General features: G+C 50.7%; 1 protein-coding gene across 1 annotated transcript in view; it reads left to right on the forward strand.

The window, feature by feature from the left end:
- Positions 1-14477, forward strand: part of PARK2 (parkin RBR E3 ubiquitin protein ligase) — a 445454-nt gene that overhangs the window by 8227 nt on the left and 422750 nt on the right. Inside the window, exon 2 of the mRNA XM_014539771.1 lies at positions 11266-11429. Within this exon, the coding sequence (XP_014395257.1) occupies positions 11266-11429 (164 nt within the window). The remainder of the gene's footprint in view (positions 1-11265; positions 11430-14477) is intronic.

Consider the following 14477-nt stretch of genomic DNA (forward strand, 5'->3'; position numbering starts at 1 on the left):
GGGGCTGTGGACTGTGAGCCGTGGGGCTGTGGGCTGTGGGGCTGTGGGCTGTGGGCTGTGGGCTGTGGGGCCATAGGGCTGTGGGTAATGTCACTGCTCATCTTCCCTGCTTTTTTCATCCATTTTACACAGTGCACCCAATCCTGCGTGTTCCACTGTTTTTTATTTACGGCTTCTTTTTATTGTTCTAGAAAGCCCTTTTAACAATTACAGAGGCCCCGTCACACCCGCTGCCACAGTGATCCCATCCCGCCCGCGCTGCGAGTGTCCCGGGGCCGCTGCTGCTGGTGCCGTTACGCAGACTGTCCCCCGGCACCTCGAGGGCGGGGTGTGGGGAAGTCGTGGTCTCGCGTGTGTTGGCACGTGTCCCCGTTTTCATAGCCGGTTCCTGGGTAACCGCGGCGGTGCCCACGGGCTCTCAGCTGGATGTGCTTCAGGGGCCCCTCCGGGTGGAGGATGGGACGGTGTGTGATGGTGCACTGGGCAGAATGCTCTAGAAATGCATTATTCGGTGCCAGGCGGACGTACATAAAAAGCCGTGAGAGTGTGAAGGTGGAGAGAGCGTGTCCGCCCCTTGAACATTGTGCAGTGAAGTCAGTGCCTGGTGAATAGTGAGACGTGGCGAGGTCCGGCCTGTGGGATGGAACCCTCGTCATCTCAGAGAAAAGACGGTCACACGCCGCCCTTCCCCACGGTCCCGGGCAGCGAGCTCTGTGGCTCAGTAACCAGAGGGGAGACGGGGCGGGAAAGGGGTAGAGGCTCCGCGGGCGTCATTCCGGGCCAGGCCCAGGAGAGCGGCCTCCTGACTCTCTCTCGGCCTCAGGAACTACTTTAATATTTTTAGTCTGAGGACGGCATGTGCGGTTGTAAGCCTGGATACTTCCAGAAATATAGACATAGCTTATCTATCGGCCCACGGAAAGGGCACACACAGCAGAATGTGTTGGGTTTTGTAGAAAAGCACGCTCTGATAGGTCTGTAATTCGCATTTCTGTGGCAGTGAAAGTAACACACTGGTCATTAGCCTACTGTGCCCTCATTTGGGAAAAAAAAATGTTAGTTAAAGCCGTGCGCTGAAAGGGCTGAGGAAATGACGGCGAATGGAGGTGCCTCTCCTTGGCATGAGACGTGTTGCTGGCACTGCTGCTGCCCGGCTGTGGGTCAGGTTCCCTGGGCTCCCCCGTGAGTGCCCGCGCCAGGCCAGGCCATTGGAATAGGAGCTGCTCTCGAGAGTGAGGCTGCGGACACTGGACCCTCTACTCAGAGGAAAAGTCACAGGTGACAAAATTTAATCTGCTTTGTTTTTTACGGACAGAAGAAGAGTTTTAAAAAATTATCTTTGTTGTTGAAATGGGATTTGGTGGTTTGTCACTAAACGTAAGTCACCTGAAGAGAAGTACGGTTGTCTTTAAAAGGAATTTCCGAACACATTTCCACGGTGGACTTATCCGTATGGGCAGGCGAGCATGGAACACGCGGTCACCCCTCCTGGCAGGTCAGGGCGTCGGAGTGTGCGCTAGACGTGAGCAGCAGGTCATCGGGACGGTGTGAGTTGGCAGTGACATGACTTTATTCCTTTGGCGAGAGATCCAGTGGCTGCTCCTGGGAGGGACACGTGTGAAGGAGGAAGAGTGGCTATGAGGCCGTTGCTCACACTCGAGAGAGGTCATGGCGACAGAGAGACAGAGAGAGCAGAACAATCCTCGCTATATTTTGGAGATAGAACCAAGGGCTTAAGAGTAAGATGTGTAAGGGAAATAAATAAATTGATGAGGATTCATAAGTTTGGGGCATGAACCATTCCTTGCTGATGGTCCTTATTCGGTGAAGACGAAAGAGGAGCAGGTGGGGAGGGAGTCAGCGTGTGATACGTGCCTGCCGCATGTCAGACATGTGTCATAGTATCATACATGTGTCAGACATGTGTCATAGTATCACCCAGCCTGCGAGCAGTAGTCTGTGCCAGGGGCTGGGGATAAAGTAACGAACAAAGCAGACGCAGATTCTGGTCTCCGGGAGGAAGTTTGCCTGGAGAACAAGAACGACGGCAGGAAGCGTAAGGTGTGGAGAGCCAAGCGGACGTCCCCGAGAAGTGGGCCTTTAAGACGGCAGGAAGCGTAAGGTGTGGAGGAGAGCCAAGCGGACGTCCCCGAGAAGTGGGCCTTTAAACAGAGATTCACAACAGTGATAAATGGAATAATGGAATCATAGCAGTAACTCAGGAGTAGTTGGACTCAGTATATTTTTTATTGACCAGATTTGCTTATTAATTTGCTAGGATTCTTCTAGAAGCTGGTGATAACAGTAGGGGTTCGTGTATTTGCTGCTTCTTTTAACACAGAGTTATCTATATTACAACCCTTGTATGCAGTACACACAGATAGTCCTTGTGACCTTACTTAACAGTGAGCGATTAGGCAAACTCACCGAATCTTTCAATAAGAGGGTCGTGTTAAAAAGGAAAAACTGGTGCAAACCAAGGGAATAGCGGTATTTTTTTATTCTGCAGTAGAAGCAGATGCAGCAAGTGACTTGTCACCTTTCGCTGAAAATTAAGAATGATGTAATACCTGGGCACAGGTGAGCGTTCTTCTGCTCGCTCCCGCCTCCTCACACAGGCCAGGCCCCCTCGCTCCGTAACGCGAGTGGAAAGGGGAGAAGAGAAAAACAACGAGAAGCGTTACTTTCTGGAAGTAATTTGCCACAGCCGTTGCCTCATCAGATACACGTATAAACTTCCACATCATCAAAAATGGTAGCAGCTATTTCTGCAATCAATCTAGAAATAATAAGCCGGGCATGTTTCTTTATTAACTTTTGTTCTAAACATAAAAATATATATCTGTGAGTATGTCAAGAAAAGAAAAATATTGGTGGTCCCTGTATTTTCTTTCAGCACTAGTTATTATTTGGAGTTGTCATCTTAAGAAATAACATAATAAAAATATTGATACACAGAAATACATTAAGATATATTAGTCACCATATAGCCAGGGGTTGCGGATAGGAAGAGAGAGTGAAAAGAAAAAAAACTCGAGTGTGATGTTCTTGTGATAACTTTGTTAAATTCTTAAATATCATCATCATAACTCAATTTTAGTGGATTTTCAAGGACACACAAAACTTATCAAAGAATTTAGCCAGGAGTAAATTTTCGTATAAAACTCCGTATGGTGACAAAATTTCCATATCAGTGTGTGCAGGTGAAGTCAATTTCCATGTGTCCCCTGCCTTCGGCACTTAACATCATCTAGGTAATAAGTATAACATTAGCATTTCTTCTATCTTGAAATTTTTTAAATATAATTTTTTATTGATTTCAGAGAGGAAGGGAGAGGAAAAGAGAGATGAAACATCAATGATGAGAGAGAATCATTGATTCGCTGCCTCCTGCACACTCCCCACTGGGGATCAAGCCCGCAACCCGGGCATGTGCCCTGACCGGGAATTGAACCATGACCTCCTGGGTCATAGGTCAATGCTCAACCACTGAGCCCCGCCACCAGGCCTATCTTGAAATTTTAAAGAAATGCCTTCATTACCTAAATAACACCTCCAGAAAAATGGTTTTGCAGCTTGATGTCCTTGAACACGGAGGTCATTTGTTGAACCTCTCCCTCCGACAGGATGTTCTGATCCATCTCTTTGGTCACCATTGTTCCTGAGATTGTTTATGCCAAACACGAAACAGCAGCAGGTCCATTGCAGCTTGAGCACCGTCTTCCCCTATGAAGTGCTGTGTGTCTGTGCTCTTACTTCCGATGTGAGTGATCATGTCATTATGTGGAGAAAAGGCCAATCCGTTTCCCTCCCTGCTTTCAGATCCCAGGTACCTGGGGATGGATAAGAGCCCTGGATGAGTAAGTGTCTAAGGCAGTGATGGCGAACCTTTTGAGCTCGGCGTGTCAGCATTTTGAAAAACCCTAACTTAACTCTGGTGCCGTGTCACATATAGAAATTTTTCGATATTTGCAAAGACTTATATTTTTGATATTTATTTTATATATTTAAATGCCATTTAACAAAGAAAAATCAACCAAAAAAATGAGTACGCGTGTCATAGGTTCGCCATCACTGGTCTAAGGCCCGCAGATGTGAGGAGGCGGAGCAGCTGGGAAAGCACGTGGTATTCACAGGCGTCTCTTCCCTCAGGTGCTGGGGGTGCGTTCGCACCAGATGCGCTGTTACCACCCTGGTCCCGTCCCCGCAGCCCACGCAGGGACAGAGCCTCGCGGGGCCAGCAGCCCTCGCTTTTCTCCCGTCACTAGCGACCCGTTTACCTTGCAGGCGGTTTTCCAAAGTTGGCTTTTTTGTTTTGAAAACTTTCTTGAAATATTTCCTCTCTTTCTACCCTTCCTTCTTCCTATCCTCCATTTTTTCCCTCCTCTCTTTTTATTAAAAACAAACAAACAAACACGTACTAGTAAAACCACGAATTACATGATTTTTTTTGACCTTGTGCAACTTGAAAAGCCTTTGCCAAACCCACATGATCAAGCTAAACGGTAATACCTGGCTTCTTCTGAGTCAGGGAAGTCTCCTGTTTGGATTTTCTTAACATAAACGTAAGTATCAGAATTTCTATCTCATTGAGTGAATGGATGTGTTTTGCTGTTCTCAGCAAACTACGTCGTTTTATTGCTGGCGAGCTCCACTGCGCACGAGCGACTCCAAAGCTCTGTGCTTTCGGATTTGTGCCCACAAGTTTGTCTTCAGTGACTTGTCCTTTTTTGTTCAACTTTTCAGAGTGTGATCATTCTTTAAGCCATGTTTTCCCAAAAGGAGCCAAGATTTATGGCTAAAAGGGGAAGTGAAGGTGGTCAGGGGCACAGACTTCCAGTTATAAGAGGAATGAGTACAAGGTGCTGCCTGCAGGTGACGATACTGGAGTGTGTACTTGAAAGCTGCTAAGAGAGTGTATCTTAAACTCTCTGTAGCGATGGATGTTAGCAAAGCATACTTTGGTGATCATTTCACATTATATACGTATGTAACATATGTTCTATGTTGTACACCTCAAACTAATTCGGTGTTATATGTCAGTTATGTCCATTAAAACAGGACGCAGTATGAGGTTTAATATTGGAACTAGTTTAAAACATCTATAATAATAAAAGCATAATATGCAAATTAGATCAGATGTCCTTCCGTACGACCTTCCGGATGAAGCCGGGTCTGCGAGGGCCGAGGCAAGCCACCGAGGCTGGGAGGGCTGAGCCCCTTGGACGAATTTCGTGCATCGGGCCTCTCGCAGAAAATAATCAAGGAAATTTAGCTGAGAAATCATTGAGATTTATGGCCACAAGACCTCGCTCCTGAGGTTTCATAGCGCATCAGAGAGGGAGGTGGTTGGCATTACCGTAGCACCGGGAGCTGTCATCAGCAAGTGGCAACCTCGGTCCAAATACGGCAGGACAGACATAGACGGCGATGTAAAATACGAGTGTGTATCATGGGAACGCTGATGCATTAACCTAATATTCCTCGTTTGACAAAACCCTGCCTTCGAAGTATTGTGTGAAACTATCACTTTTACACAATATTGATGATCAGTGAAGTTTTCACAGTGTCTCAAAAAGTCCAACGTCGTATTGCCACATGGTCCTGCTGGAATATTCCCAAGAAAAATGGGCGCATGCGCGTGGAAACTCGTACACGAACGTTCACTGCAACGTTACCCAGAACAGCCGGCAAGTAGAAGCAACCCAAATGCCCATCCAACCACAGACAGACACATGCGTTACATCCATACACCGAAGGGTCATTTGACCATAAAGAGGAATGGGGTTCCGACACGTGCTCCCACATGGATGAACCTGGAGACCCTGGTGCAGAGAGGGACAGGCCAGACGCAGAAGGGCACGTGTGCGGATCGCCGGCTGTGAGATGCCTCGCCCCTCGCTTTGTCTGCTCGCTGCTGCCCACGCCCATCCCACAGCACTGACAGCCGGTGACGAATGAGCAGCTCGCTCCTCCTGCAGGAGGGACTGTAAACCGTGACTCCCTTTGGGAGCCGTTTAAAAACCGCTCCCTCCGGACACTCTGCGCTTGTTTTCCTAGCTCCGCCATGAATTTCTCCCTGTCTCTGAAGAGCTCTTACCTCCTCCAGCCATCAGCCACTCCCTCTCCCCTGTTCTCGGAGCATTCAGTCTGTGGCACCGGAACAAGTGGAATAAAACAGGTCGGGTTGTGGCGCAGGGTTCTGTTTAAGATCTCTGGCACTGCCCAGCCATGGTCACTTTTCAGTAAATATTTGTTGAAGGGATGAATAAATGAATTTCAATGTCACCAGCAGTTTGGTCTACATCTTTTTTGTACTTTAGAGCATATGGAAATGAGAACAGTGTGAGTAATTTGAGCAAATTCGATTTTCTAGATTAAGAGCTGAAATATAGGCCTCCTTTTTCTTCTGTCATTAGCACTATTCTGGGTCCATCCAGCAGTTCTAGGTACGCCAACTGTGTGATATTTCAAAATAAAAGTTTACCACATTATAAAAACAGACACCTAAATGCAAAAGGTGACCTATTCCCAGTTTGTACATTTCTTCTCGTAATCGCAGGCTTCCATGATGGGTGAAAACAGGAAAGAAAGCCACTTAAAGCAAACGAACGCGCACTCACCCATGTGCTTGTTCCAAAGTGACCCGGTGACTGTCTCCTGCCACGTCCTTTAGGAAGTCATGGATACACAGGGACTTTGGGACAGGTGTTGGGGGAGGCAGCTCTACTGAGATTTAACTCACAGACTGCAAAATTCACCAGTTAAAGTGTGAGATTCAGCGACTTTCAGTCTATTCGCAGCGTTGTGCAGCCATCACCACCATCAATTGTAGAAGATTCCGTCACCCCAAGAAGAAGTCCTCATCCCTTTAGCAGAAACTCCCATTTCTCCCCAAACACTGCCACCCCCGCCAACCAGAGAGTCAGAGTGTGCACCTGACATAGTAGCCACCGTGTCTGAGCCACATACTGGGCCTAGATAAGAGCTAAAAACTGTTGGAACGTATCGTGTTCCAGGTACTTTTCTAAACACTTCTCGTACGTTAATTCATTTAATTCTCACAACAAATTCATGAGGCAGGTGCTCTCATCTCCTATTTTACAGAGAATAAACTTACCTCCCATTCTCTACCTCCCATAACGTGGCTTCTGCTAAAGACTTAAAGAAGAAAATACAAGAATTAGTCAAAGAAAAAAAAGAGTGGGGGGTGAGGGCCAGAGAGAGAGCGAGTGAGAGAGTGAGCGAGAGAGTGCAGTGTAAAATCCAGTGGGTTAGGGGTGGGTGTGGAGTGGAGGGGGTCAATGAGGGGAAAACGGGAGCACCGGTAACACTTTCGACAATAAAGATACATTTTTCAAAATCCGGTAGGTCCTCCTTTGATACCACTTTCCTTCAGTGTGAAGTTTCCTTTAGCATCTCTTGTAGAAGAGTCTGCTTGTGACAAACTCTCTTAGTTTTCTTTCAGTTGTTTCTTAAAATCTCTTTATCTTGTCTTCATTCCTGAAAGATGTTTTTACTGGATACAGAATTCTGTGTTGGCAGTGTTTTTTTGTTTGTTTGTTTGTTTTGTTTTGTTTTCGAATTATGCGGGCATCCTTGTATAGTTAACAACAGAGTTGGCAGGAACCAGGCCCAGGATGCCAGCCAGCTTCCGGCTGCTGTTCTCCCAGCAGTGTAACACTTACCTAGGTATGAGGCCACCTAGGCAGCTATGTTTTTTGTTTTTAATTTGAGGAATTTAAAGATAGTGTACTTCTACTCTGGTTCCTTTGTTTCTGACGAGACATTAACCATCAGTCACATTATTTTAAGCCTGTATGTAGGGGGTCCTTTTTCTGTTGCTTTTACAACTTACTCCTTATCTTTGGCTTTTGATCATTTGACTATGATGTGCCTTGACATGGTCTTATTCATGTTTATCTTGCTTGGTGTTTGTTGAGTCTTGAATATGCAAATTTATTTCATTAGACATTTATAAATTCTAGGCATTATTTCTTCAAATAATTTTTCTGCCTCATTTTCTCTTCTTTTTTTTTTTGTTACTAAAATTACATGTATGTTAGACAATTTGATATCACCTACTAGGTCCCTGAGGTCTGTTCATATTTTTCATCTTCTTCCTTTCTACTCTTCATTAATATTTTCTCTCTTATCTCCATTTTGTTATTACCCAACAAATTTTCATTCCAGGTAATGTAGTTCTCTTTCTGCAGATTCCATTTGGTTCTTCTCTGTGATTTCCATTGTTCTGCTTGTCTGTCCTGTCCTTCCATTCGTCACACGAATACGTAGTTTTACTTCACTGAGGATAGTAATACTGGCCACTACTTCCAGGCTCAGAGGTACCTCAGGGTTTGTCTCAGTTGATTTTCTTTTCTCCTGAAAATGTGCTTTATTTTTGTGGTTCTTTCAAATATTGGGTGATTTTGTGATTGTATCCTGAACATTATGAATGTAATTTTTGGAAAGTCTGGATTCTGTCTCTTTTTTTTTTCTGATGACAGTTGTTTCTTTTGTTTTATGAGACAATTATTTTAGTTGGATTTGAACTGAAAAATCTGTTCTTTAGACAGCAGATCTGAATCAGCCCAGACTTTTTAAAAATAAACTTCTATTTAGAGTAGTGTTAGCTTTAGAGAAAAATTGCAAAGATAGTACAGGGAGTTCTCACTGTACTCCATACCCAGGTTCCTTATTTTGACATATTATTATACTAGATTTTTATAATTAATACCAGTGTTGACAATATGTATTAACTAAAATCCAAACTTTTCTCAGATTTCCTTTGTTTGTGCAAAATGTCCTCTTTCTCTTCTGGGATCCCATCCGGAAGAGCACATTGCGTTTAGTCACGACCTTAGGTCTCCTCCGGCCACCCTGGGTGGCGCGGCGTTTCAGACTCACCTTGTGCGCTGGAGGGGCTGGTCAGGAATTCTCAGACTGTCCCTCACGTGGGCTTCGCTTCATGCTTTTCTCAAGATCAGACGGGTGTGTGTTTCTGAGAGGAAGGCCGCGGAGATGAAATGCTCTTCCCACAGCAGCGTATCCAGGGTGCACATCGTCCGAAGGACGCGTCACTGTGGACGCTGACCTTGATCTCCTCACTGAAGTCCTTTCCTCCTGTGACGTTCTTCTCGCTCATCTGCCCACACGGCGCCCTTGGGGAGGAAGGCTCTGTGCCACCCCCTTGCGCGGTGGGGTCACCCCCATCCTCGAGCAGACCTTGTCTTCTGCCAGGGGACATGGCGTGTGTTCTGCACCCCGTGGTTCCGCCGTCAGCCAGACACGGTCGACAGAGGGTGACATTCCCTCTCTGACTCCTGTCCCTCTGAGACGCCCCTCGCGCTTCTCGGAGGCAGTTTTTCTCAGATTCGGCCTTTCGCTCCTCCCAGCTGGAAAGGCCGGTTTTGCCGCCGGTGCGCCTGGCCGCATGCCGCATGCCGCGTGCTTTGTGCTTTGAAAATGTTCTGCTCCTCCCCACCAGAACGTCCCTTCTTCTGTTCATGTCCTGGGCCTTTTGTCTGAAGGGCTGGCACTGGCGCTGCTTCCTCAGGGAGCTGACCCGGTGGCGGCTGGTCGTCACAGGCGGAGTCCCGCTCTCTGCCTCACACCGCGATGCCGGGCGTGGGGTCTGAACTGGGCTTCCGACCAGAAAGAACTTAGGGACCGTCAGGAATTAAGATTATGTCAGACATTCGAAAAGGATGATATCTGACAGCAGACAGTCAAGCACTGAGTTATGTGATATAAACAACAGATTCTTAACGTGGTAACAGCTGATAATGACCGGACCCTTGTAACCACCAGGTGAGGTGAGATCGTGCGTGCGGCGCCGCTTAACGTTGGGCCGTGGTTCCGGAACTGCAGTCTGACTCCAGGGGGTGATCCTGTAATGCCCTCCTGGTGGTGGATGGAGCCGTGGTGTTCACGGTGCTCGTTCCTAGAGCTGCACCCGGAAACCATACACTGCCGCCGGGAGGGCGGGCACCCGGCCCAAGTGCGGACGTGTTGCCCGTGAGCTCGACTCACACCTCAGACCTGGACACGCCCGATGGTTGCCACAGCCCCAGCTCTGCGCAGAAAGGACTGTGCCGGTCCCTCTGGCGCCGCAGAGGGTAGGGACGCTCCTTGTGGCTGCATCAGAGGAGGCGGCGGGGCCGCAGGGCCTGTCACTGGCTCTGAGGAGGGCGCTCAGCCTCCAGGGTGGACGGTGAGCGGGTCCGGAAGGAGGTCACATTGGAGCTGAATGGGCCTCCGGGCCCCGGTGACGGTGACGGAGTGACGGAGGGCGTGGAGTGAGCCAGGCCAGGGATGGGCCAGGCGTCGTCTGCGTGTGTTGTCTGGGGACATGTAGCTCCGCAGAGCACATGGGGGGCCTGGCGGAGGCAGTGCTGGGTACAGGTGTGTGCAGAGAGGAGCTGGAGTCTTCTCCCCCGGGAGCAGCATGAGCCTTTAAGAACGGGGGGCTGTGGGAGGGCCTCCTTAGCAGAATGGCGTGAGGCGTCAGGGGGAGGCCACTGCCAACATCTGGAAGGTTCTGCGAGAGCCATGACAGGAGTGGACAGGACAGATGGCGTGAGGGCCAGGGAGGAGGCATGCAGAGGGCCCAGGGCAGGGGGAGAAGTTCCATCGGGGGGAGCGGGTCGCTGGTTTGGGAAGAAGAGGCAGGCGCGGACCTCAGCGAGGAGAGCGAGCCTGGGGCTGGGCCCGCTGCGCCCGGGGCTCTCAGCCCAGCGGCTCTCCATGGCGGCTCTCCAGCCGGCATCCAGCGGCCGCATTTCCTCCATCGCTGCCGAGCAGGCCCCCGCGAGCTCCGCTTTGTGATGAGGTCGCCGCGATGTCCATGTCGATGAGCCTGCGGTGAAGTTGGTTTTGTCAAACCTCGTTTAGCGGAAAGTCTCAGAACCCGCCCGTGACCGGGGTTCACTGAGTGCTCAGGGGGTTGAGTGTGTGGAAAGGCGCCGTGGAGGGAGGGGTGACCTGGCAGCTGCCGCCCGTTGCTGATCACCCCACGGGGCTCGCACAACTCCAGCCACGCGGCCTGTTCCTCTGCCCTGTCCCAGGACGACCTCGGGAGCAACAGTTCCGTTTGTGTCACTAACACAACATGTGTCTCCCACTGTCACCCCACAGCCCGCGGCTGTGAGTGAGGGAACAGGCTGCCACTCCTGGCGGGCGGGGCGGGCACCTGGTTGGAAACGGGCTGTCGCGGTGCCAGGGCCCGAGGGGTCTCACTCTCTCTCTCCCCACTTTCTCGGCCAGTGTTCGTGAGGTTCAACTCCAGCCACGGTTTCCCAGTGGAGGTGGATTCTGCCACCAGCATCTTCCAGCTCAAGGAGGAGGTTGCTAAGCGACAGGGGGTTCCAGCCGACCAGCTGCGCGTGATTTTCGCGGGGAAGGAGCTCAGGAATGACCTGGTGGTGCAGGTGAGTGGCCGGGGGCTGGGCCGGGACGCACCCCGTGGCTGACATCCAGGGCCCGGATCTGATAGAATAGACGGCGCCTGGGGACTCCCTGAACTGGACTCAGCCACTTCATTAACTCTGACCTTAATTCTGCAGCGAAGCAGCAAGAGGAAGGGCTGAGTGGGGGGGGGAGAGGGGAGGGGGGGACGGACCGTGAATAAATGTAGACTGAGCGGGAGCAGCGGGGCACGGTTTCCGTGTCCAATTCCTCCCTCACTTACTCCACGAGAATCCCAAGGAGGAAGGATGCGAATAAATTGCTCAGATCCATGGCTCAGGGCTGCGCAGGAGGGATTTATAACCCAGTGTGGCCCCTGGAGGGCAGCGGTGCCCTGCGCCTGCCTGTGGGACTGACCCAGGGAGGGCATCCCAGGGCCACTCACAGCGCGTGGGGGTACCCCCCTCGACCCCCCCCCAACTCGGGGAGCAGGCCCCTGACACGCTGGAGAGGGCTCCCCTGTCTTCTTTGGGGGCTGCACTGCTCCCGCCGCAGGGGAGCCCCGATCTTCTGCACCCGGGGTCACTGGGACAGTGATTTCTGTGGGAATGAGGTGATGACTGGTTAGGGGACTAGTGAGCCTGCAGTCCCTGTCCCTCAGCGAAGCCAGCAAATAGGGTTCAGTTGGATTGAGGTGGTTCTCTGTGGGGGGTCAGGCTGCTGTGGCCCCGCAGACACCCCGTTTCTAACCTGCTCACAGAGGAGCTCACAGTGGGCTGTGGGGGCTGCTGTCACAGAGGCTGGCTGGCACCCCACGTCCCTCCGTTATAGACACCCCATCACTGTCGCCTGGGGATGATGTCAGCTGCTCTGCGGGTGCTTTCAGAGTGGGGACCCCAAAGGAGGCCATAGGCATGCAGCTCGCGCCACTCCCAGGCCCCCTGCTGCGGGCAGGCTGTTCATGGTGCACAGCCTCTGTGCGGAGCTTGTAGGCATTGCTTTCCCTAAGACCAAGGGGTGACTGCGCTCAAGTGTTTGGGTATTTTTTGTCTCCGTCAACTAGAAAGCTTTTCCTGTACCCGCCGACCTCTAAGTCCAAGAGCGTCTCCTTCACCAAGAAGTGACTCTAAAAGGGCTCCTCGGACCGGGATGTTTCATGTTTCCCAAAGCTTGGGAGTTTGAGGTCCTGTGGCAAACAAGTCAAACTCAGAGGCTAACACGGGCCAAATAAACAGGGTTTATGTTGATGTGGGCTGCAAAAAACAAAGCTTCAATTTTCATAGAAACATAGGTTTATTTCCATAGAGACATGCTGAATACAAAGGGCTGAAATAAATGAGTCATCATTAACATAAAATAATAGAACATTTTAATAAAAATTAGTATCTCTTTTTGAGCATTAACTTACCAGACACTGAATAACTGCACAAATTAATAAGCGTAATGCAAATAAACCTATTTTTCTTGTTCTCCAAAAGCGAAATATTTCCTGTTGCGCACACCAAACAAGTCAGTCCAAGACTAATGACGTGGCCATCGGCTGCTAAAATATTCGCTGCTAGTGTTAGTGGAGAGAAATGGTGCGCCTGCGCTTAAGGCACGTAAGGGACATGAATGCAACATGATTATAGTCATCAGTCAGCGAACATTGTAGTTTGTTATTAATAATTATGTATAACAGGATATTGTAAAAATTAAGTTACAAAATTTTTATTAAAACGTTTCTTACATATCATTATATTGGCTGGGCCGCAAAAATATTCACTGTGGCCGCATGCAGGCCGGGGGCCATGAGATTGACATGCTTGTCCTATGGCACCTCACCTCCACCCGTGGACCTGATGGGTTAGACCCGTGGTTCTCAACCTTCTGGCCCTTTAAATACAGTTCCTCATGTTGTGACCCAACCATAAAATTATTTTCGTTGCTACTTCATAACTGTAATGTTGCTACTGTGATGAATCGCCATGTAAATATCTGATATGCAGGATGGTCTTAGGCGACCCCTGTGAAAGGGTCGTTCAACTGCCAAAGGGGTCGCGACCCACAGGTTGAGAACCGCTGGGCTAGACCAATGGCTGCAACCATCTGTGTGTCGATGTCTGTGGATTTAGAGTCTGTATTTTGACAAGCACCAGGGCAGGCAGAGTCATCAGACCTCGGAGGGAGCAGGGCTCTAAGGCAAGTACCAGGCGGAACCACAGGCTGGGCTCACACATCAGTGGGGCTCACACATCACCGGCCGCCTTCCCTAACCCAATGGCTGTGCCAGGACCGGTGACTGGCTGCCTGTGGAGGAGCGGACACCCGTCAGGAAGTTGTCGGGGTGGGAGCCAGGTCTCGGCGGAAGTCACTCGGAAAGAGCCGCCGCTGAGTGGAAGCTCGGGGAGGTGCTGGAGCCGGAGAAGGAGCAAGTGTGCCCTGGGGGAAGGCGGCCCCTGTCCTTCCAGACCCAGAGCAGAGGCTGGGCCTCAGCAGGGAGGGAAAGGGAGCTGCCCCCCAGGTGGTGACGGCTGGGTCCCGAGGGCTCATGTGAGAGAGCTAGAGCGAGGCCGGGCCGGAGGGGAGCCAGCCCGGGGCTGTGGCGGTGAGAGGTGAGGCAGCCTGACCTGGCAAGGTGACGCCTGGGGACTGTCCCGCAGGCAGCGGACGGGACGGCGGGGGCTCAGGCCACTTTATTCACCCTCGGTCACATTATTGTGGTCACATTATTGCTCACGATGGGCTGATGCGTTTTCTTTGTAGAGTTCCTGGCTCATGCAGCGGGCTCAGGCCACCGACCTGCGTAGAGGGAGAGGCTGTGGCCCTGGCACCATAGCAGTTCCCCTTTGGGAGGTCGGGAGGGGCCAGTAAAGAAGGCGCCCCCCCTCCCCCCTCCCCCGGGCTCCTCTGAGGGCGTCTTAGAAAAAGAAGTCACTGGTGAAGAGCACTGGGAAGGAGGAGGAGGAGGAGGAAGGGCTCTGGCTTGGTGACCGGAGTGGGGACCTCGTGCCCTGAGGACTCAGTCCTGGACGGAGGTGGGTGGCGGCCGGGCTGCGGGGCTCAGCCTGAGGCGGGACTGGGTCCGAGAG

The sequence above is a fragment of the Myotis brandtii genome, unplaced genomic scaffold (genome assembly GCF_000412655.1).
Source record: "Myotis brandtii unplaced genomic scaffold, ASM41265v1 scaffold229, whole genome shotgun sequence".
Classification (NCBI taxonomy): domain Eukaryota; kingdom Metazoa; phylum Chordata; class Mammalia; order Chiroptera; family Vespertilionidae; genus Myotis; species Myotis brandtii.